This window comes from Sprattus sprattus (assembly GCF_963457725.1).
Source record: "Sprattus sprattus genome assembly, chromosome: 3".
NCBI lineage: Eukaryota > Metazoa > Chordata > Actinopteri > Clupeiformes > Clupeidae > Sprattus > Sprattus sprattus.
The window spans coordinates 1239515-1264252 of NC_137922.1; the positions used below are offsets into that span (position 1 = coordinate 1239515).

General features: G+C 42.4%; 2 protein-coding genes across 2 annotated transcripts; one reads left to right on the plus strand and one right to left on the minus strand.

Moving 5' to 3' along the window:
• Positions 1 to 1123: 1123 nt before the first annotated feature.
• Positions 1124 to 12187, minus strand: LOC308362064 (carbohydrate sulfotransferase 10-like; the record flags this gene model as incomplete). The annotated part of the gene is made up of 6 exons (XM_080834560.1): positions 1124 to 1688; positions 2176 to 2281; positions 2669 to 2885; positions 7885 to 7988; positions 8308 to 8453; positions 12135 to 12187. 6 exons carry the CDS (start codon positions 12185 to 12187, stop codon positions 1124 to 1126), a joined length of 1191 nt encoding a protein of 396 aa, XP_080690686.1.
• Positions 12188 to 19336: 7149 nt separating this feature from the next.
• LOC308362065 (immunoglobulin kappa light chain-like) lies at positions 19337 to 22415 on the plus strand (the record flags this gene model as incomplete). Its single annotated transcript, XM_080834561.1, has 3 exons — positions 19337 to 19382; positions 19529 to 19807; positions 22102 to 22415. 3 exons carry the CDS (start codon positions 19337 to 19339, stop codon positions 22413 to 22415), a joined length of 639 nt encoding a protein of 212 aa, XP_080690687.1.
• Positions 22416 to 24738: the final 2323 nt, after the last annotated feature.

Genomic DNA, 24738 nt, shown 5'->3' on the forward strand with positions numbered 1-24738 from the left:
GCATCTTAAATCACATACGATTACAAATACATTGGCCTTCATATAGCCACACACGCAAAGCACATCCTCGAACTTCGCGCTGCAAATATAGGCTCGTCCCTTTCATACCACACATGTATGTTCACGAATGTGCACACACATGCACGCGGAACTACATGGTCAGACAAAGGGACACACACACATACTTCCAGGCGCGCTCCTAAAAGCGCAACACCGAGTTTACTAGCTTGCGCACACACACACTCCCTCTCCCTTACACATACATACTTCTTCAATTAATAATTTAGATACATTTAGCTAGATCTCATCTTGTGTGTTATTCTCTTATCATTGTGTAAATACACCACCCAGCATTACTCCACTGTAGCCCAAAGGAAGCATTCAAAGTTGTTTCAGCCATTTAGTTTGAGTCTACAAGGACACCTTGTCAGCAGAAACAGGGGCACTGCAGTTCAGTTCACTTGTGCAGAACAATATCTCAGTTGTATAGAAGATGCTCACACCAGCCCTTCAGTGTCTGTCATACACACCCCAACACTCATCAGCACAACACACCTGAAATGTAACTCAGACCCTGATCACGATCTTGGTTTCACACAGGTCATTTTTATTTTCTAGTTGGTGAGGTCAACTGTTATCCAAATCTTCATCCTCTGCTGGCACTTCATCTATCAAGAGTGCTGAATGTTCTAGAGTGTTTACCATAGTCTATAAAAGAGAGATACTGTGATGGTTAGTTCAATTTGTTGCAGATTTCTCCAAGAAGAGACAAGGTCAGAGAAGATAACCACATTACATATTTAGGTTACAGTAGTCTTGTTGAATAATGTTGCTGCCCTACAGCATGTAGCAGCAATTGCTTGGCCAATACAGCGACAACACTCGTCAATCATCATCAAACTCGTGTGAGACCGTAGCATCATCGCATGCTGGACAAAGCCAGGTGCTGGCAGGGGACATCATCATCATGTCTGTCTGCCAGAATGTTTAGTACCAGTAGGGTTCTACAGGTTGACCTAAGAACAGCCAAAGCTACCAGCTAGGAGAGGCCGTCTGTTCCTCATGCTAAGACTGATGCTACATGAAACTGACTGGAGGTGTACTCTCCCTCTGGGGCCCTCTCTCAGTCCAGCAGGAAGTCGGGCCGCGGATAGCCAAAGAGGTTAAAGTCCCCTTGGAAGCGCTCGTAGAGGCGCCGCGCATCACGTCTGCTGATGCCGGAGAAGTAGCGCTCCACATTGGTGCGGTTGTATGCGGTGATGCCGGGTGGGATGGTGGGATAGGACACCAGGTGCTCAATCCCGGCAGCCTTGAGGATGTAGGGCGCGTCCCGTTTCAGCGTCTCGTGGTGGCCTACCATGTTGTAGGAGATGTCGCATGGGGCACAGAGCTCCACATACGTCACCCAGTGGATCACGTGTGGCCCAAACTGCCTGTTCAGACGCTTCTGTCCAGAGACGTCACCAAGATAGCGCACAAAATCCTCAAACCGCAGTCTGGAGGCTTCTTGGCTAGAGGAGTCGTTGGGGTCTCGGTGGATCTTGCGGTACTTGCGGATGATGGCGGGTGCAATGTAATGCTTGTAAAAGGGCTCAAAGCGAGGGTTCTTCGCAAACTTGTCCTTAAAGGCAGAGATGATGCGCTCAAAAGGGTCTCGCACAATAAAGAACTTGAAGTAAGTGTCCAGTCTGGAGATTCAAAAAATACAATTTAATTGCAAACACCGTATCAGAGGCTTAAAGTAACAGTATGCAACAATTACATTTCAGGATTAGGGTTAGGATAAGCAGTTTTACCCTAAAATAACAGCTTGAAAAAAATTGGGGCGCTACAATGACTTTTACCGTAATATGGAGAATCGACTCCATGCCATTGCCATACCAGGGTCCATAGGCTTATGACTGCTAAATGTAAGATTGGCTGACGCCGCCCGGTTCTCTACTAGTACTAGTAGGTATTTATATAGCTTATTTGCCGTTTTGCTTTGTCTTGTGTTGCACCTGCTTGATGTTTGACTGTGTTAGGACAGTTTTTGCGTAACTAGTTTGTCATAATGTCAAAGTCAGCACATTTAAAGAGATTTCGTTAGTTTTACCTGCAAGTATATCGTTAGCAAATAGCAATTGATCCGGAATGTTTCTTTAATATACCATTATAACTCATTTGATTTCAAACCTTTCTCTAATCTCATTTTCCTTCAAGGAGGAGAGGCGGGTTAAGCCATTCTTCTTACGGTCATGGACTAATTCCTCAGGGATGTCCTCTACCTTAGAGTATTTTCCTAGAACACAAGAAGAGCATGGAAACAACAGACAGATCCCCTCTTAGGATGACTCACAACAGTATAGGACAGAGAACTCATCCTGTGCATATTTTAAATAAGCAATGAATAGTTCATAGATGTACAGCATCTTTAAGTATCTTTCAATTGCATTGCTATATTTCCTGGTGTATTTAACTGGACCTGGACCAACTGCCATATGAACAGGATTTATACTCATATGTTGCCTTCATGAAACTAATGACAAGGCCATTTCATTAAGAATATTACCTTTGTGGCTACTAACAACCATGTACACATTCTTTACATTCCCACAACCAGGCCACTGGTGTTCACTCACTATGGGTCATACAACAAGCACAGACACACAGACACACAGACACTCACCATTGAGAACAATGAGGACTTTCTTCCATTGTGTGTTGCCAACCTTGGGGGTCTGGCAGAAGAGAATCTTCTGCTTGTCACACACAAAGATGCGGTCCAGGACGAACTTGTTGATGGAAGTGTGTGTGAGATTTCGGAGGGAGGAGTTCCTGCAGACACTGGCCAGCTGGTCCAGACGCCTCTCCTCCACAGAGAGCCAGTCGGACATCTGTAAATGCTGGTTGAGAGAAATTCAACAGGACAATTCTCTGTACCTACATATCATCAAGGTGTGGGTGACAGTTTGAGTGATAGAGATTAGCACCCACAGCTTCACAGTAAAGCAAGACCTTGGTGTTCAAGGGCCACAGAACACAAGAGCTTAAACTAATGATTCTTGGACTGGCTCGGCATTTAGAATGCGAAACCCTGAGGGAGAGGAAGATTCCTTTTCATCTCTGCCCTCTCCTCTTCTTCCCAACACTTACGACTCTGACTTTACCACATGTCCCTGAGGCCCTGCCATTCCCAGGTTATTCACAGTGGGACAGTATCATGAGCTGATGTTGTATACTGGTATACGACCTGATGAAGACAGCTTAAATGTGGCTTGTGTACATCAAAATAAAAGAAATACTAGGTTTGATGTCTAGAAATTTTAAAACATTACATATACAATTATTGAAATATTGTACTCAAATGATTTACTCTTTTGACCAGCCTTCCTAAAAAGGAGGGGGAAACTTGTTGTATAGTTGTAGTCTTAGTTTAATTTAAGTTTAATTGTGAAGTTGTTGCCACGCAACATCTTGGGGGTCTCCTGACCATAGATTTTTGTTAGTTATAGTTTTATTTTAGTTTAAGCGTAATTGTTTACTTGGGTTGCCATGGCGATGGATACACAGCTCTCCAGGCTAAACGTTTTTGTTTATTATTTTATATTATATTATATTTTTTTGTTTATTGTTTTTGTATTTTAACACTAATTTGCCCTCCACTGGCAAAACAGTATAGCCGTGCTGAGCTCCTGGTCATAGGAAGATTGAATGAAACGGTGGTTTGGATGGGTTAGCCTTTAGCCGAGCTCGTACACCGGCCCGCTTGCCTCGATTCTGCTTCCGCTCACAGCGTCTCCTCTGCCGTTGAGGCAAAGCTTTCGCTGGCTAATCTGTGGATCTAGGGAGGGATGGATGTCTCGCTTGACAGTCGATGTACATCACGATTTACGTGACCTGTGCAACCAGAGGCAGAGTGACACTAAACCAGGTGTACACTAATGTTGTTAAGGCTTGCAAAGTACAGTCTGACTCCCACCTAGGCCTGTCTGACCACCTCTCGCTGTTCCTGTACCCCTCATACCCACAAAGAATCAGAGCGACAAGACCTGCCACCAAGTCCAGTGTGGAATGAGGATGCCATCACTCAGCTACAGGACTGCTTTGACAGCACGGACTGGACAATACTTAATAGCCTGGAGGCTTCTGACGACCCAAAAATTGCACTGTAGGAATACCAACTTCAGTAATGGACTACATAAACTTCTGTGTGAACAATGTCACAAGAAGGAGGACTGTGAGAGTGTTCCCTAACCAAAAGCCATGGCTGTGCAGAGAGGTGCGTACACTACTGAAGGCCAGAGACGCAGCCTACAGATTAGGTGAAACAGCAGCATACAGCTTAGCCAGGGCAGCACTGAGAAGAGGCATAAAATCTGCAAAAGCCAAACACAGGCAACGTATTGAGCAACTCTTCCACACTCACACCAATCAGACACAAGTATGGGAGGGAATAAGAGCAATCTTGGACTACAAAGGGACTGTGTCACCCCCCCCCAGACCAGCTGTGCTACCCTGATGAAGAACTGAATCAGTTCTATACACGGTTCGACAGGGACAACAATGGTCAGCTGCCTCTGCCCCTACCCTCTGACGATGCTGCACCCACTCTGACCCCCCACGAGGTCAGACTGCCTGAAAACCATCAACCCCAGAAAAGCGGCAGGACCAGCTGGTGTGGCCGGCCGCGTACTAAAGAATTGCTATGACCAGCTGACAGAGACATTTACAGATATATTCAACCGCTCTCTAGCCCTTTCACATGTCCCCCCCATGTTTCAAAGCATCAACCATCATACCTGTGCCAAAAAAGACTGCAGTCAACTGCCTGAACGACTATAGGCCAGTGGCTCTCACCCCCATACCTGCTAAATTCTTGGAAAGGCTGGTCATGAAACACATAAGAGGCATCACACCAGCTTGCTTTGATCAACACCAATTTGCCTACAAAGCGAACAGATCTAGAGAGGATGCAGTAGCCCTGCTGCTTAACACTGCACTGGAGCACCTGGAGTTAAAGAACACTTACATCCGTATTCTCTTTATAGATTACAGTTCTGCATTCAATAAGATCCTTCCAGGCAAACTCATCTCCAAACTTCAGGACTTAAACCTCAATGCTACACTGTGTAACTGGGTATTGGACTTCCTGACTAATCGCACACAGAGTCTACAACTGGGGAAGCATCACTCATCAAATCTGACCATCATCACTGGCGCCCCACAAGGTTGCTTGCTCAGCCCACTATTATACACCCTCTACACCCATGACCTCCCTCCTGCCCATCAGAATCAGAATCAGAATCAGAAAGGTTTTAACTGGCAAGTAGGTTTTCACTTACCAGGATTTTTTTGTGGGACGTTGGTGCAAACAATAAACATACACAATAAACTATACAAATATTAGTTATTATACACATATTAAGTTATTAATTATAGGAAAAAACTAAATCTAGAATATATTTAAAAACGTACAGAATATATTAAGTGGAAAATGCAGGACCCTAGTGTGCAATACAGAGTTCAGGATTAGTCCGTGTTGGGGGGCTGGGGTCCAGGGCCTTGTTAATGAGGCCAGCCGCAGACGGGAAGAAGCTGGTGGCGTGAGGTTTTGGTCCTGATGGACCGCAGCCTTCTGCCGGAGGGGAGGGTCACAAAGAGTTTGTGACCAGGGTGGGAGGGGTCGGCCATAATCTTCCCCGCACGCCTCAGGGTCATGGATCCATACAGGTCCTGGAGAGATGGCAAATTGCAGCCAATCACCTTCTCCGCTGAACGAATGACACGCTGCAGTCTGCCTTTGTCCTTGGCAGTGGCAGCAGTGTACCAGATAGTGATGGAGGAGGTGAGGATGGACTCAATGATGGAGGTGTAAAAGTTCAACATCATTGCCTTTGGCAGGTTGAATTTCTTCAGCTGCCGCAGGAAGTACATCCTCTGATCCAACTACATCTTCAAATTTGCAGATGATATCCAACAACGATGAGGCTGCCTACACGCAAGAAGTGGGAAACCTGGCAGTCTGGTGTTCTGAGCACAACCTCAGTCTCAACATAAAGAAAACGAAAGAGATGATCATTGAGTTACCTCTCTAAAGTTTCTGGGTCTGACACTGACGGAGGAGTTGTCCTGGGTCAAAAACACAGCTTCCGTTTTGGGGAAGGCCCAGCAACGCCTCTTTTACCTCCGGAAGTTGAGGAAAGAACACCTTCCTCAGAGGCTGCTGTATAACTTCTATGGCTGCGCTATAGAGAGTGTGCTTACATACTGCCTGAATTTATGGTTCTACAGCTGCACAAAGGCGGAGCAGGCAGCCATCCAGAGGCTGATTAAAACAGCGGGAAGGATCATTGGAGCAGAGCTGCCGACATCTTTTCCATCTGCTCCTCCCGTTGCCTGCAGCGCTCTAAACGCATCCTCACAGACCCTTCCCATCCTGCCCATCATCTGTTCCTATTCCTCCCGTAAGTGAAAAGGTTCAGATCAACAAAGGCACGCACCTCCAGGATGGCAAAGAGCTTCTATCCCCGTGCAATAGAGGATGGCAACCCGACCCGAGCCCGTCGGAACCCGTTTGAACCTGTCGGGTTGGGCCGGGTTCGGACAAATATTAGAAATGTATAAGCGGGCTTGGGTCGGGCTCGACACATCAGCGCGATAATGCATTGAACATTCCAAATTTAAAATATCTTAACAAATAGTCAAGTCAACTGTCTGCCTCACATGATGCAAAAGTTCGTTTTTGACAAATAAACTAAATTACATTTAGGTCCTACATTTTAGGATAACAGCCTTCTTCCCGTGGCGGGAATTTGTTTATGTCCGTGACAACACGATTACAGGTGGCAAAATGGCATCACGGAGAAAGTTCATCTGGAGACTTTAAAATGATACTAAACGAAGGGAAACCTACTGTATGGAGATATTTCTGCTTAGTAGACGATGCAAATTCTAATTTGGTTGTTGGATATGTCCAATGTAAGAAGTGTGAAGTTTTAATGAAATATGATTGTTGCAACTATCGTTCTATCGTTCTCCACAACAACATGGAATAAACCTCGGATAGTTTCAGAACGAACGTCGGCGTGCTAAAAGATCTTCAATGGTAAGACTTGTCTGTTGTGCCTCCGTTGGTGTAGCTGTCTGTCTCTGAAAGTTGGAGATTGCAGGGGAGTAAAATGCTCCACGGCCGAAGTAGATTGCATGTTTTTAACTTCGGGGTTAATTCCCTTTCCTTTACGTCTGCTGCTGGTTAGTAAATACAGACAGCAGGAAAGGTTAACAAACGGGATGAAATAGCTACACATTACACACGCTATGCTTTAATAAAACTCACGCTACTCACATACTGGTTAACACAGTTGATTGATTGATAGTAAGCTACTATGAACAGTTGAGAAATTGATTCCGTCGGGCTCGGTTCGGATTTGAAAAAAAAAAAATGTAATGGCTGTCGGACTCGGTCTGGGCTCGGTTGCTATTCTGTCGGACCGGGCCGGGCTCGGACAAAAAAAACGGCCCGAGCCACACTCTACCGTGCAATAAGGCTCCTCAACAGCTCACCCACCCCAACCCCCCCCCCCCCCCACCCCCGTTCATCCTCCCCCGGCCCAGCCCGCTCCGCCTCCCATAGACTGCACTCTAACACTTGGTGCACCTTAATATGTAGATATATTGCTTTTTTAATTTATGATATTTATTAATCTATTTATGAATTGTTATTTATTATTATTTAGCTGTGGAAGAAGTCTGTGGAAGAAGTCTGTTGACTTGAACTTTTAACTATCATTAGGGCAATGAATTTAATATATTTCTTAATATGCAGTCAAACTAGTAAACAGAAATATTACTTTGGGCAACCGGCAGCACGTCATAGAAAATACATATTTGTTATTGACAAACATCATAAGGCGACCTTACCATACTGTTAGGTTGCGGCATTGCTCTCTGAGGTTTGGCTGTTCTGGCAGACAGCTCAGTCCGTGCCTCCACCTTCCCCCCATAGTCTGCACCACACAAAAGATGATGTGTCTGTCAGAATTCTACAGTTTACAGAAGTTTTACTGGATTCATGAGCCGGCACTGGAAATCCACAAAATTCAAAAACACACAACACGGTTGGAAACGAGAGACCTTTTGGTGGCTAAGAGGTAGGTTTTAGTTTGCTCCACTCATCATTTTTTAAGCAAAACAGATTCTCCTCTGGTTTTCTTTTCCAAAAACGATATCATAAAGTATAAAACTATGGTGGTCTCCATGGGGTGTACAGCAGCTAGGCTAATCGGTGCATTGTTTGTCAGTGTATAAGGCCTGAGTGTCACTCACCATCAGGTAGGCCTACATGCAGGTTGAAATTGACAAAGCAGCTAGCAACCATGAGCAGCAGGACCACCCGGCCACATACGCCCATGTATAACCAGTGGCGACGCATCATCTCCCAATGTACCAGCTGACAGCCATCCACATGGCACCTGCACAATAGAAAGAAACAAGAAGTCAAACCATGAAAACAATAAATCCTTAAAGTACAGCCAACACCATCCACAGGCAGCCTTCATAGTAATCTTGATCAACAGCTATGGCGTCAGTTTAGTGCCAAAACTCACACACGCAATAAACGTCTATTCGAGCAACTTTCAGATTTTTTTCAGCTTTGGAGTGGTCGTTGGATTTTGGTTATTGTTGGGTTTTGATAGAGGTTGTCGTCTGCTCCCTCAATTCTAGCAGCTGCAAGAGAGTACATTTAACCACTGCCAGCGCAGAGACCGGCATTGGTCTGCTCGCTCGAAATTATCATACGCTCACGCGAAATCTCCTCGAGGTTTAAATATCAACTAAAATACAAAAAGGCAACAGAACGTACGCGTATATGTACTTTTCCTAAAGATACATGCCCTTTTGGCTGATTCCCTCTGACTCATTAAAAAAAGGTGGTGCCACATGAGCACCATTTCATAAACTGGTAGAGCAACTTCGAAGAATGCTTCCATCCTGGGTGGGTGTGTGTGTTGAAAAAAACAGGCGGCTCCTCAAATAGAGCCTATGCATTAGCCAAACTCAAGTGTCAAAACAAGACAACCCATAATGTTTAACGTTACTTGTGGTCAGCAGTGTAAAAATAATCGCATGACAAGTCTGACACAGACATTGAGTTATCTACAGAGCCATTTAGTAGTTTCAGCAGGAAATGAACAAGGTAATTACACAGTAATTGTGTAAGACGCGGTAATGACACAAGTTTTTACAAATTTCATGACAGGGACACATCAAACTTGCAACAGTTGTGATCTATTCTGGTTTAAATTACTATTAATTTTGTTCAACACGTAATCTGCTGTGAACATTTAGCTACGTGTCCACGAATCAACATCATAGCTAGATATCGTCAACTCACCATGATCAATTCAAATTAAACCAAACCGTTCTTCTACAAAATCTTCATGTAGTCTCTACTTGTGTTACGACCCTGGCGGGTCTAGGCTCCGCCCTATTCGCATGCCTGTTCTGTCTCTGTCATTACAACAGGTGATTAGAAACAGGTGTACCCCATGATTGGATGGGCTACAAAAGCCCTGATCAGACTGCCGGCAGGAGAGCTTTGGAGTGGTCGTTGGATTTTGGTTATTGTTGGGTTTTGATAGAGGTTGGAGTTGGATCAGTTTTGGATTGTCATTGGTTTTGGGATCGTCGTTGGTTTTGGATTATCGTCCATGTTTGTTTGGGATTACAATTTAACTGACTTTACATTACATCTTTTGTTTCTCTTCACAACACTGACCTTCACCACACGTTTGCTATAATTATTAGATACAAATATATAACTGGTACCATTAATAAATAACTTATATTATATTATTATTATAAATTCTGTGTGGCCTCCCCTTTATGTTTCGTCCATGGAGCCGTGAACGATACAATTTCTATGTTAAAAAGTTCTGTGTTGTATCTCAGCCACCCTTTAGTTATTTGGCATCAATCTCATCAAATGTCTTGATCTAATCTCTGTGTGTATTTGTCTCGGGGTTGATGGTGCGAGTTTGAGAACACAAAAGGAAGGGGAAATGTATTGTTCCCCCTTAGAGGGGAGGGCTTAGGGGATTGTCTCACAATATCCAGAACTAATGCTAATGTGACTAGAGTTAGGGTTCATTCACTCCTAGCAAGTGAAACTAACGAGGGTTACACTATGATGGATTGTATGCTTCAAATTCAAGAGACCAGAAACAGTAGATGAGGCTGTAAAGTGAGCCTGATCGTGCATCAACATGAAGAATGAAAAGGAGGCCAGTCTCTTGCCTCTGATTCCTTATTAGCCACATTGTTGCAATATCAGCTGTCAGTAGCAGGGTCATGAGATGACACACAGACAAGGGGCTGCATTTAGTGTGCACACACCCAGAGCAGCAGCCAACCACTGAACCACCCGGAGAACAGTTCAGTTAGGGGCTTAGGCAAGGGCTTCAGCTTGATGCTGAGGATGAAGATGGTGATGTTTATCATTACCCAGTCCCCCCAGGATTTCGCTAGCCTTTTTTGTGATAGTTGCGGCCTAAAATGACTGACTTCGCGGGGGCTTTTCCCAAAAGTTGCGATAAAAAGTTGCTTATTTCCCTCTTTGTAATTATAATTGAGTTATTTGTTGAAAAATAAATAATTGATAAACAAACATTCTCTAGAACCAAACCGTTGAGAAATGGCTTACCAACATGCCAAACAACCAACATTTGTCGCCTGGCGTCCTGCCTGCGTTTCTGCCGTTCTCATTTTTTGCTTATCAATCTGTTTTGCTTTCCTTGTTGATTTATTTTATCCGTATAGGTGTTTATGTTGTTTTATTTCATATATTAATTTAAAGTCTTCCAATTTCAAGTAATCCATTCTACTACACTAGCTGCTACCTTATCTTCAATCCGAAAGTAATGTTAAATCTCCACGGCAACAGCTCTCGATGGTTTGGGAAATAATCAGATGTAAGTAGTTAGTAAGTAAGACTTTATTTATATAGCACTTTTCGTACAAGAGTTGCAATTCAAAGTGCTTTACATAAAATCAATAAAAGCAAGCAGCAGGAGCAATACATGGAGTAAAAGATAAATACAAAATGATCAACATCGTATCAGAACCTGGTGTTCTGTATCTGATGGTCGCAGTGTTCTAGCTGGTGTGTAGTAAGTAAGAGAGTTTGCAATGTAGCTAGGTCCTTGTCCATTTAGAGCTTTGTATGTGAGGAGGAGGACCTATTATTTTGTATTGCTTCATTCATTATTCACAGCAAAATGAATAGCCTAATGTTCATTACATTTCATAGATCTATTACCAGACTCTATGTAAAAAGGGCCATGCACACCTTGCGGAAAATTATAAAACATTGAAGCCAGATCTATTTCTGAATCTTCAGTGGACATGGGCTACGTTTAATTTCCATGCCTGGTGTAGCCATTGTCATTGTTTACAACGGATTAGAACTCTGCTAGTGTCTGCACCCTGTCCGCAGGGCAGGAGAAAGTTGTGGGAGATGACAATGATTTTTCAAATTTGCGGGAAAGTTGCGGTGATGTGTTCAAATTGGTACGTCACGCTGAATTTGCGGGTAATCGTTGAATTCGTGTGAATTGGTGCGATCGCAACATCACGAAATCCTGGAGGGTCTGACTCAAGTCAGGGAATCACAGTGATGTAGCTGGAATCTATTTTACGACCACAAAATACTTTCATTGCTATTTCAACTAGCCTAAGATTTGCAGGCAAAGCGGAGGAAACTGCCTAGGCGACATCTATTTTTGCCACTAGTCACTCACACCACACCACACCACACCACACCACAATTTTGACCAGCACTGGAAGGCCTTTTTTGTATTGGCAAGACCTTCTTGTGAGGCAGTGTTTGAATCATTAAAATGATGACATTCACACATCATGTTTGCGTGTGTGTGTGTGCGTGAGAGAGAATGTCTGTGAGACAATTTGTGCGTGCATGATGTTTATAGCCACAGTACTGTGCAATTATGTGTTACACTGCTTTTGTTTGCTTGTCCATGTGAAAACTTGTGATTCACCCACAATACACATACAGATACAGTATACACACATGTACCCCAATACACATGAACTATTAAACTAAATCTACCCTACCATGACCCCTTGACCCTTACCACTCTCCCTCAGTGCCTGCCTGTGAGTCTGCTCCTGGCCCACAGCGTGCCATTCTAGTATCACAAGCAGCCATAGTGAAACCTTCTGATAGAGCCATTCTAGTATCACAAGCAGCCATAGTGAGGCCTTCTGATAGAGCCATTCTAGTATCACAAGCAGCCATAGTGAGGCCTTCTGATAGAGCCATTCTAGTATCACAAGCAGCCATAGTGAGGCCTTCTGATAGAGCCATTCTAGTATCACAAGCAGCCATAGTGAGGCCTTCTGATAGAGCCATTCTAGTATCACAAGCAGCCATAGTGAAACCTTCTGATAGAGCCATTCTAGTATCACAAGCAGCCATAGTGAGGCCTTCTGATAGAGCCATTCTAGTATCACAAGCAGCCATAGTGAGGCCTTCTGATAGAGCCATTCTAGTATCACACGCAGCCATAGTGAGGCCTTCTGATAGAGCCATTCTAGTATCACAAGCAGCCATAGTGAGGCCTTCTGATAGAGCCATTCTAGTATCACAAGCAGCCATAGTGAGGCCTTCTGATAGAGCCATTCTAGTATCACAAGCAGCCATAGTGAGGCCTTCTGATAGAGCCATTCTAGTATCACAAGCAGCCATAGTGAGGCCTTCTGATAGAGCCATTCTAGTATCACAAGCAGCCATAGTGAGGCCTTCTGATAGAGCCATTCTAGTATCACAAGCAGCCATAGTGAAACCTTCTGATAGAGCCATTCTAGTATCACAAGCAGCCATAGTGAGGCCTTCTGATAGAGCCATTCTAGTATCACAAGCAGCCATAGTGAAATCTTCTGATAGAGCCATTCTAGTATCACAAGCAGCCATAGTGAGGCCTTCTGATAGAGCCATTCTAGTATCACAAGCAGCCATAGTGAGGCCTTCTGATAGAGCCATTCTAGTATCACAAGCAGCCATAGTGAGGCGGGGCCAGGAGGGAGGCAGGCCTAACCTGATAAACTGCACTAGCAGGTCGGGTTGCCAAGGCAGCAGATGGCGTGAGGGGCTTCAGGGGAAGAGTGACACAATACACACAACACACTAATGACCATGCACACTCCCTGCTATAGAATACAATATAACCATGCACACTCCCTGCTATAGAATACAATAGAACCATGCAATACTCCAGCCACAGAAGCTCTCATGCAAACACTAATCCTACACACACATACATATCTGCTCTTTTATTTAGGTCAAATTCTTTGATACACTGACCTATATTGACTCACCTTCAGGATGAACTCAGCCGACGGCCGACAACAGGTTGTGGTGATGTCAAGCGCTCCTCAGTGGGAAAAAAGATCCAGAGGTTCACACCTCACTTTATAATGAAGTTATGCTGCCGTCACAGACGCATAGGCAGGTATAGTGTGAAGGAGGGGGTTATGTTATAGGAGACATCAAAGTCCTGATGACAATCTAAAAAAAGTTGCTGGAGATGGTATCGGGAGGGGCGTTGCCATGAATGTCAGGAATTTTAAGTAACCGTGAAACCTTGTATTGAACCGTGAACGATGATAGAAAAAAAAGATTTAATAATAACTTAGAAACCATAGTAGCACAGACGTTTCTTTTAACAGCACAAACCACCACAAACGATCAACATCATTCTGATGAGATTTGGACGTGGACGGGTGACGTCACGTGTGTAAAAAAAAAAAAAAGAGGTAATAACTTTAAAATCATAATAGCACAAATATTTATTTTAACAGAACAAACCAGCACAAACGTAGCACAACAGATTGCGACTATTTTGATGATTTTTTGACATGGACGTCACAGGCCAGAAAATGTAACTTTGAATTACTCTAGGCCTATAACCCTAATAGCACAAACGATCATTTCAACGGCACAAACCAGCACAAACGAGCAGCCAGAGGTGTAAAGTAACAAATAACATTTACTCACGTTACTGTAATTGAGTCATTTTTTGTGAAATTTGTAATTTTTAAGTTGTTTTTGAAATCGGTGATTTTACTTTTACTTAAGTAGATTTTGACTGAAGTATGGTACTTCGCAACATTGAAAATTGCATCCGTTACTGAGTAAAAATATAATAAAAACATAGTTCAAGAAAGGAAACCAAAAAGTGGAAATCGCGCACGACAATTCCCACTGCAGTGGTGGATGCTGCATAGAGAGGATGATAGAGTCGATGCAAGCTGCCGGTGCCGAGTCACGAGAGATAGAGATGGAGTAAGATGATAGTGTGGACTACCAACAACCTCGGACGACCAACAAGCTGAAGCACCGAACTTTCCACGAGTTAAAAGTAAAGAAGATGAAGAAACCCCGTGTTCACATCTCTAGTGTCTTGACTAGAGGAGTAATTTTGTGAACCGGTCTGGATGAGAGCTCCACTCCAGTTCTTCCCCAGCTTAAGATGGGTTGAGATGGGTTCTCTCCAGATGCAAGATAACAACACAAACACATTACAAATATAATGAATGAGTGAAGTGCAAGGCCTGTGTCCGTCCACCGCCTGGCCTCCTCTGTTTGGGGCCTGGGCAGTAGAAGAGATTGTGGGGTTTGGAGGGAGGGAAGGAGGGAGGAGGCTGTTGCTGCAGGAGTCTCTTTCTCAGGGCTTAGAGTCAGTAGAGAAGTACAGGGTGTTCCTCTTGAGCTCACTGAAGGATATGGGCTGATGCTGGAGGACCTGGACCTGGAGCTGACCACACACACATACGCAGGGGGTTTACACATCACACACAAACACACACACAAACACACAAACACGCACGCACGCACGCACGCACGCACGCACGCACGCACACACACACACACACACACACACACACACACACACACACACACACACACACACACACACACACACACACACACACACACACACACACACACACACATATATAACTTTTACTGGAGGCACTGTATTGTCGGCAGAAATGTCTGAATAGTTGAGCATAGACATGCATTCTCATCATCCTCAGTCTCATTTACTCCATATCTGTCACAGGCTTAAGGCCTTAAGACAGCTGTCACAGTGATGGAAATGACTGTGGCTGGTTAATATCATCTGAGAGCCAGGTGGAGTACAGCCAACCACCCATGATCTGACTGGAACGCCTGTGAGTCAGCAGCACTCATCAAAACACTGATGATTGATAATAATCTAAAGTAAATTCTTCTGAATAGTAGGAACTTTTTGACAGAAAACATTGTGATAAAGCCTGGCTTCAATTCCTGGCCACAGCAGGATGTAAATTGTTGTAAAATGTAGGCCCTTCATATGTCCATTCACTTCCATTCAAATGCCCTTCTTTATTGTAGACGAGATCAAATGTAGTCTTAGTTGAATTGTTTGGTATAGGAGAAAATCTGATATTGACAGAAAAGTGATATTATGAATATGTATGTATTTCTTGAATTTCAATATGGAAGACATTCAATACTGATCTCTCTGTTGATATCTTGAAAGAAACTGACATTCAAATTAAATAATGAAGTAAATGAATATAGTCAATTCTGCAAACCTGCCTGTCCTGCAAATTAACCCATATCAGCTGTAACCTTCTAATCAATGCTCTCCTCCTGTAAATCACCCAGCTCACATGCTTGTTCAGGTTCTGATACTGTAATGTTACTTTTGTAAGAAACAAAGAAACGTCTTATCCGTGTTTCCTTCCTCTCATCCCTTTTTCATGAAATCCACAAAAACTATTTTGAATAATTGAAACTGTTTTGAATAATTTTGACTTATTACTTAATACTTATTTCCTAAATATACTTTTTTTAAATGAACAAAAGGTAGTGCTAATACAAGTAGTATAATAATTATTATAATGAATTGTATTTTAGTTGAAGTAAAATCCGCATCTCAAATGATTTGGAACAGTCTGCTTGCATCTCTCTTGAGACAGATTAACATCTGGTTGAAGAGCTACTCTATTCTGGGAGCTAAAAAGGTGCTCTGACGATGCAAATGTTAACCTCCCAGTTTCACTTCCTAAAAGGGTCTGAACTTCAACAGCCATGTTTCATTTCACAGAAGACATCACCCTTACTCATCTTTATTGTTAATATTAGAAAGGGTGACATAAAACTAGAAAACTCAACCTCTAAACACAAAGGGCTACACATACTGTATATTATATTATATATCTAGCTTTAACATGACTCTGCTGTTCACTGCAGAAACTCTTTAGCCAGTGGCATAGCTCATGCTCAAGAAGCGTTTCAGCACCACAACCAGAGAGGACATTTCATTGATGATCATCACTGTATTCATGCCCACACATGACACAACACATTAGAATGAAGATGAACTCAACTCAACTCTGATTTATCAACAGATCTTCCATAGATCAGAGAGATTAGTCCTACATATTAACAGCTCTCTCATTCTTCATGTAACCATATGCACGCATGCAGAGATGACATAAAGTAAATATTCTCTCAGTCTATCCTGCTGATGTGGGTATGGTGTATCTCAGTGAAGCAATTCATTTCATACCCTCAAACTTAGTTTGAGAACACTAAAAGAACATCAAACATTCCTTCCAACATCCTAATGTGAGCTCTTTTAAAGGGTTTATATGAGAGACAAAATACCAAATGTACATGAACAACTGAACTTCTTATCTAGTTTCATTTAGTTTCAGTTGGAGTTCTGCTGAATCCCAGATGTCCTGGTACCAGAGGTGGAAAGAGTACTGAAAAATTGTAATTGAGTAAAAGTATCTTTACTTTGCTTAAAATGTACTTGAGTAAAAGTACAAAATTACTTAATTTAAAATGTAATTTGAGTAAAAGTTACTTAGTTACTTTCAGTTATTTAATGCAAAAAAGGATGAGTCATGAATCAAATTCAGCACAAGTTGTTTTAATCAATTTTGAGGAGTATTTAAGTGCACATCCACACTCACAAAAGATCAGCTGGGCTCAGGAACTTACTTCCTCACGGCACAAGGACAGTTGCAACCTGTACCATAAAGTGCAAACAATGTTGAGTCCTTTTGTCCAACGGACAACACTATGGTAAGAAGAAAGACATTTTAGCTACAAACAAAGTATTCAAAAACAAAATGCACACAAAATTAAATGCCCACAAGATACCACAAATCAAACTAAAATGTAACAGGATCCCACTATTCACAATAAAATGCCACAGGATCCCACAACTTAAATAATAGGACCATGAAGGCACACTGCGCTAACATGAGAAGCACAAATAATAATAATAATAAAACAAAATAAAAACGTTTGAGATGTAAGAGACAAAAATACATGCGCTAACTTACCACAACGTGCTTTCGTAAAAATGTTGAGGTTTTAAATGCCGAGAGCTCCGTTTTGGCGGGCAGGCACATTTTGCACTGCATAATGACGTTGTTGCCATTTGTGCGTTTGTAAACAAATAATCCTTCCAACTTTGGCCAAGGGTTTTTCTGGCTTTCGTCTCCAGAACGTGTAGTGTTGTTATCCTCTTGGGACCTTTCCTCCTCCATGGTCTCGAGTCGACGTCTTGGTTACGACGCACAGTACTAGATGCACCAGATCGTGATGATGGGAAAAGGGCGTGCGTAGGGCAAGACCACGCTTTTCAAAGGCAAGGCCACGACTGTCAGTTCCGGGACACATGAATTTCCGCCCGCATTTAATTTTTCACCATCAATATTTTTTAGTCAGTAACGTGAGGGGATTCAAATGTAACGAAGTAAAACTACTTAGGTCAAAATTTACTCGAGTAAAAGTAAAAATTACACATTTCAAAAACTACTCAGAAAATTACAAATTACTCATAAAAAGTACTCAATTACAGTAACGTGAGTAAATGTAATTTGTTACTTTCCACCCCTGCCTGGTACCAACAGAAACATGAGGGCTGTCCTAACTCTTATGGCCGGTTCACACTACACGATTTCAGCCCGATTTTGCCCCGATTTCTTTGTCGCCGACAAATTTGCAGGATCGGGCCCGATTTTGAAAAGTCTGCGACGAGGTGAGGTCTTGTAGTGTGACATGCTTGCGACCTGCGATGTTTTCGTCTGCGACGTTCGAAAACCCCACGACGAAAAGTCTGGCATGTCAGAATTTTGGGGGGAATCGCAATGACGTATCCATTGTTGACATAGCGTAAACCTAGCATAAACCTCACTCTGGCATGTATAACAAATGTCCAGCCTGATAAACTGTTATTATTGTAAATGTAGGTTACAAAATGTTGGTTTTAAAGTAGTCTATTTCCAGTCTTACCCGGAAATTTACGTTTGATAGGCTACGTACACTTTTGAGGTAGGCTATCAAAAGTAGCTAGCTGTTACCTAGGCAATTAGATACAAAGATTCATGATCTTGTAGTGTGGCCAGTCTTCCGACCAAGACGACGCCCGAAGTCGTGGCTCTGTGATCGCATAGTGTGACATGTTAAATCGTGAAGGAATGTTCGACAATCGTGTAGTGTGAACCGGCCATTAGCAGTCTGGTGTCTCAGTTTAAGTCCTAATGGATTAGAGTCTGACTTGCCTCTGACCACCAGAGAAGCCAAAGAGATGCAGGATATGACCACTGCATGAGCTAGAATAGTGAAGAATGGTGTCACAGGCTCTAGTCACGTCTTTATGTGGTTCATGTCATGACCTCATCTCTTCCCTCCCACTCAGCACCTGCACCAGGGCTCTCATTGTCCTGTCTGACTGACTGAGGGAGGTTTTCTACAGCCGTATATCACTGAGTCAACTCACCAGCACTGCTACCATACAGTGATAAACTCCTGCATCTTCACTCAGGACTCCACTGATGGTCCAACTGTAGTCTTTCCCTGATCCAATACCACTAAATCTGGCTGGAACAAAAGGCCGGCATCTATTTAACTCTTTGCACAAAAATATATTTGTTAGTCAACATGCATTATACAAATCTAAACAGTGCTAATATGACTGAGCACTGTCTGTCTCTCTCAGCTCTTTTAATGTGTTCACATGTTTGGACCCTTAAAATCATCTACAAATGAATGCAACATATCAAACACAGTAGACATATTTCCTGTAGGGTGGGAAAAGCCTCACACATTCTGTATTGTGTGTGTTCAACCCAGACACAGAAGGCTATTTGCATAGTCAACTTTGCATTGGCAACTTATGCTTCAGTGCCCTCAAAGCGTTTATATCTGTAACTTCCACTCTCTTAGTGACACCCATTGCTCATGTTGGCAGAATCTTCAAGAACAATGACTAACATCATTCTCATCTGGGCAGTTTTATTCCTTGTGGAAGGTGAGATATTTAATGAGTGATTGGGATTCATGCAAGCTGCACATGGACACTCTCCTGTTAGTGTACTGTACTGAACAGTGTCAAATATGGGTTTGATGGTATTGTTCATTTGTGTGTTTATCTATTTGTTTCTCTGTACTTTTCAGAATCTATGGGGCAGATTACTGTAACTCAGAGCCCCTCAGCAAGTGTTCATCTGGGAAAATCAATCACTCTGACCTGTAAAACCAGCTCTGGCATTTATGACTGGGGACTATCATGGTACCAGCAGAACGATGAAGAAGCTCCTAAACTTTTAGTTTATGCAGCGGATGTACTCCAGTCAGGGATCCCATCACGATTTGCTGGAAGTGGTTCAAAGGGTGGATCGGATTTCAGTCTGACCATCAGTGGTGTCCAGGCTGAAGATGAAGGAGATTATTACTGTATGAGTCGGCACGAAGTCAGTAGTGGCTATGTGTTGACACAGTGATACAGAGCTGTACAAAAACCTCCCTCAGTCACAGTGACAGCATGAGTGGAGCTGAACCCTGCTGCAGCTGCTGAGAGGATGAAACAAACACTCAGTAGACAGAGGGCTGTACTGGTACATCAGACCTTTGGAGCCCAGCTGATGATAGGATCATGAGTTATTATCTAATACGGTTACATCCTATTATAAAAGTCATCATGAGATGCACTGAGGCCCAGTGTGGCTAGATTTCACCACTGGTGTCTTAGCACTGAACCTAACATGGTTGTGTCATTTGGAGATCAGCAAACTCCCAGACTACGATCAGAGCACAAGATGTTTGAAGGGTTTAGGTGACCAACAAGATCAATGTAATAATTGTTGCAGGATCACTCAGTGGACTTTTGGCAGAGAACAGCATAGATAGGTTTGGTGCAACAGGAATATGGCTGAAGATGGTTATGTTGTGACTGTCAAGCAGAAGGATGGATCTTTGATGTTGGCTGTTCCTCCATAAACCGCGTTCCACTCATTAAAGTGAATTTCACCATGGACTTCATCAGATACCAGCAAATATCAAATCAAACCCCCAATGCTGCTACCATAAAACTTTATGGGCATCAGTCCAAAACACAGGTTGAGGAAATCTACCAGCACCATCAACCCAAACCAGCAACCAACCTAAACAGAAAACTAATGGAAGAGACAAGGATGTGGAAGTATTCTTCTTGGAAGAAGGATTTGTAATCCCCTACTCTGTTCTCTCAGACCTCATAACCAGAGACTTGCAGTAGTTGACTTGGAAAGGGACAGGGGCATGAAGTGGCATTGGAGTTCCAGCGATTGAGACCTCTTGGGTAAGAATACATATTTCACTCGATACATGTTTCATAACATTGGTTGCTCATATTTAGCAAAGGTGGTCATTGTAGAGTAGGCTTGTTGAGGAATTCCACACTGTATTTTGTGCAGCCACTCAGTCAAGCATGAAGAGGTTTTTGTACAGCCTCTCAATGAGTTTGTATCACTGTGGTGGACTTTTGGTGGCGGCACCAGATTGAATGTTGGCAGTAAGTATTCTATTCTTACTACACTTACTTCAGAACTCAAGGTGATGTAAAGTTAAGAACAAATTCTGCCTAATGTAAGAGGATGACCCAAATATGACCATTGAGGGTTTTGATGGCCTATTTGCCTATTCATCCTCCTGAACGTAGGCAATAGGGGAGTTTTTGTACGGGGGAAAATAGGGTTCTTATCACTGTGGTTCACTTTTGGGAGCGGCACATGACTTGATGTTGGCAGTAAGTTACTTTTGTTTCTGTTAGGTTTAGATAGATTGCTTATCAATTGAAGAGACTCTGTTTAGGTTCAGTAAGTTTCTTTTTATATATATATATATATATATAAATTAGTGCTGTCAAACGATTAAAATATTTAATCGCGATTTATCGCATTTTTGTCATAGTTAACTCGAAATGAATCGCGATTAATCGTAAATGTATTAATCGCATGTTTTATTTTATTGAAAAACAACATTGCCAAACAGGATGGTACAAAATAAAATTATAAAATGCACATTTCAGATACACAAGGACTCAGCCTATAGTGCAAAAAAAAAAAAACGTATTTTTTTTATTTATTTACAACTCGTTAATCGCGCAATAAAAAAATGTACGACGTTAAAATGGGCTTGCGTTAACGCCGTTAATAACGCGTTAAACTGACGGCACTAATATAAATGTATTCCTTCTGAATGTGGGAGAGTATTATGCAAAGTAATTAATCAGTATAAGAATGTTGTTACCTTGCTTCAGGCTAGACACTTGCCACTGTGACTTTGATCACACATCATATCATTTATTCACATCTGAATGATCATTCAAATGGATACTCAGCTGCATCGATACAGAGCGCTGTAATTCAAGTCAACTACTTTATTATAGATTAAAGTACAACTGTTATTATGTGTAACTTCAGCAGATGTTTTTTTAAAGAAATAATTCTGTCTTAGTTAAAGTGTGTGGTTTAGGAGACAATCTGATATTGACAGAACAGAAGTCATTGTGATATTCTGAATTCCAGACCTCCTGTACAGTATGTATACATATATTTAAATGTTAAGAAAACATGAAGCATTATTCACTACAAACACCTGTTGTCTGGGTTGATACCTCGAGAAAAACGGAAATTCAGAGAAAAGGAGAAATAATCTTTACTGTAAATGACTGTATTATTTCTAACCTCCTCAACAATGCTCTCTTCCAGCCAACACCCAACCCACGCTGACAGTCCTGCCTCCCTCCAGTGAGGAGCTGAGCAGTAAGAGCTCTGCCACACTGGTGTGCCTGGCTGCCAAGGGCTTCCCCTCAGACTGGAGCCTGAGCTGGAAGGTGGATGGGACCAGTAAGAGTGGAGTGGCCAGTCGTGGGGTCATGAAGGACGGTCTGTACAGCTGGAGCAGCACCCTGACACTCAGTGATGGCCAGTGGACAGGAGCCACTTCAGTGGTCTGTGAGGCCACCCAGGGATCTCAGAGAGCGGTCACTAAAGCCCTGAGCAGAGCGGACTGCTCTCAGTAGGATCTAGTCTCTGCTCCGATGAGTCGACTGACATGATAAAAATGTGTTTATAAATGCTCCGATGCTTCAATGCTGTTCCTGAGATTCGATTAATAAAACCTCATGTTTTACACTCATGGTTTGTTCCTTCTCTCAGAAATGGTATTTCATGTGTATGGAACACAATAGGAAATCATTTTAATTACATTTGTTCAAAGCTTTCCTTAAAAGAAGTCTATGATTTGAAACCTATGGCAAACTTTTTGCCAGTGATAAATATAAAAAATTAAAATGCCAGCGTGTTTTCAGAGTTTATCCACATACCCCAAGAGATAAGAGAACATCTGGCTACAGAGGTTTTCTATTCTTGGTGCTGTTGAGGCACCCAAGCACGACTATGCAAATATTCAACATCACCCTCACAACCTGCCAACTTTACTCAGAAAGACCCTGTTGACTCATATTCTCATGAATTCTCACAAACACAAATCTCAAAAATGAACCAACATTTGCATTTGCGTATTTATTTAGACAACTTTGGGCAAAGCATGTCATAGAGTATGTAAGTTTTACATTTTCTCAGTTTCCACATGGTTTCATTATGCATATGTTAATATGAGTAACACAAATTCAGTCATTCTCAAATTCAGAAATCTATCATTCTTGGGGTTACAGTTTCCCACATATCCTTTATCCTTTACCATCTTCTGAGAACAGTCATGCCACATCAGACAAAAAATGTGATACAAAATGTAATATGCTGCACAAATTGCTATATGAACTGGCTTAGTGTCATCAACAAACACTTTTATTCGACCCCAGAGTACTTTCACACAACTGTTACATTGATTTGTTCCTCTTTCGCCATCTAGTGGACAAATACTGCAATGACAATGTACTATAACCCAATGACACTGATCACCCAACTGCCTATTACTATTGTTAAAATTGAATAAATAATATAATCAAATAATATGGTAAATGGGAGAAGTATCTGATGTGTATGGGATCTCAAGTCAAGAACATCCATCTAGTGCAAGCTTGTATTGTCAATTACCACAAATGGGACCCATGAATGACTGTATTTCAAATGGTATGGATGTAAATAAAACCAGAGATAATTTTTTCCCATTTGTCTTTAGTTATGACAGTGTCCTGTGACCCATTAAGTTGGAGTTGATTACGTTTCTTGAATTATTAATAAAGCCTACTCATTATCAATAGATACAAAAAAAAACACAGCAAGAATGTAGTGGGTTCGATTCCCGCATGGGGCGCTGTTGACTCTGGGGGGCAGGTCCTCCCCAGACCTTCAGTGCTCAGGTGGGCTATCTCCCGGGCCTTTCTGTGTGGAGTTTGCATGTTCTCTCCTTGTTCACAAGGGGCTTCCTCCAATAAGAACCCCAACAAAATAAAAAAGCGCAAAACAGAACATTCTTCTGTCCGTCTGTGCCCACTGCTCCTGGAGGAAGGACATTCCGGGATGGGTAAAATGCAGTGTCCATTTCACAGCGACCTCAAGCCTGCGTGTGCGTGTGTTTGTGTTTCCTGTGTCGCCTACATACATCCACGTGTGTGTTGTAGTGTGTCGCTTGTGGCAATAAAAACTGACTGAAGTCAGCCTTGGTTATTATTTGAGGCAATGGGATTACACTGCATGTGTAAAGTTGATATTGTGAGCAGCTAACAGCCTTGTGTGTTTGTCCATACCACGATTACCGAAAGCCATCAAGTCTTAACGTGTCATTTGTTATAGCATAATACAGATCACAATAATCTAAGCTCCGTTGAGCTGTGATAGAAGGTGAAGGAGCTATTCAACGTGAAAGGGAGGTGGTGAAGTCAAAATCGTAACCATTCAAAACGACTTCAGACTGCAGCATCGCACCAACATTCTAAAATGTCCAAATACATCGCTTTGTTTTTGACACGCGCCTCTGGTGATTATATCATCTGTTCACAGCGCTTGTTTCCAAAAACATCTAGATTTTGGCCTACTGAGGCTTTGATCGAGGCCTACGTAGGCTACAGTAGATGTAAATGAAGGAATAGTTTGCTCTTACTACAAAATTGACAGAGCAGGTGTAGTCTGCGGGTGTCCAATTAATTAATTACGAAAATAGGATAGGATACAGATTTCAGGCGCAAACTAGCTAAACACCATTTTTAAATGGGGATTTCTGGGTTTTCTTACTGACACGGAGAGGGGGTTGGAACACATATGGAAACAGCAAGGGGGAAAAAGGCGATGATTAGGCCTAGTAAAACGGTGAAACTTTTTAAAATGCGTCTAAACGGTTCTCATATACCAATGTCTTTAAAATACAAAATTGGCAATACACAT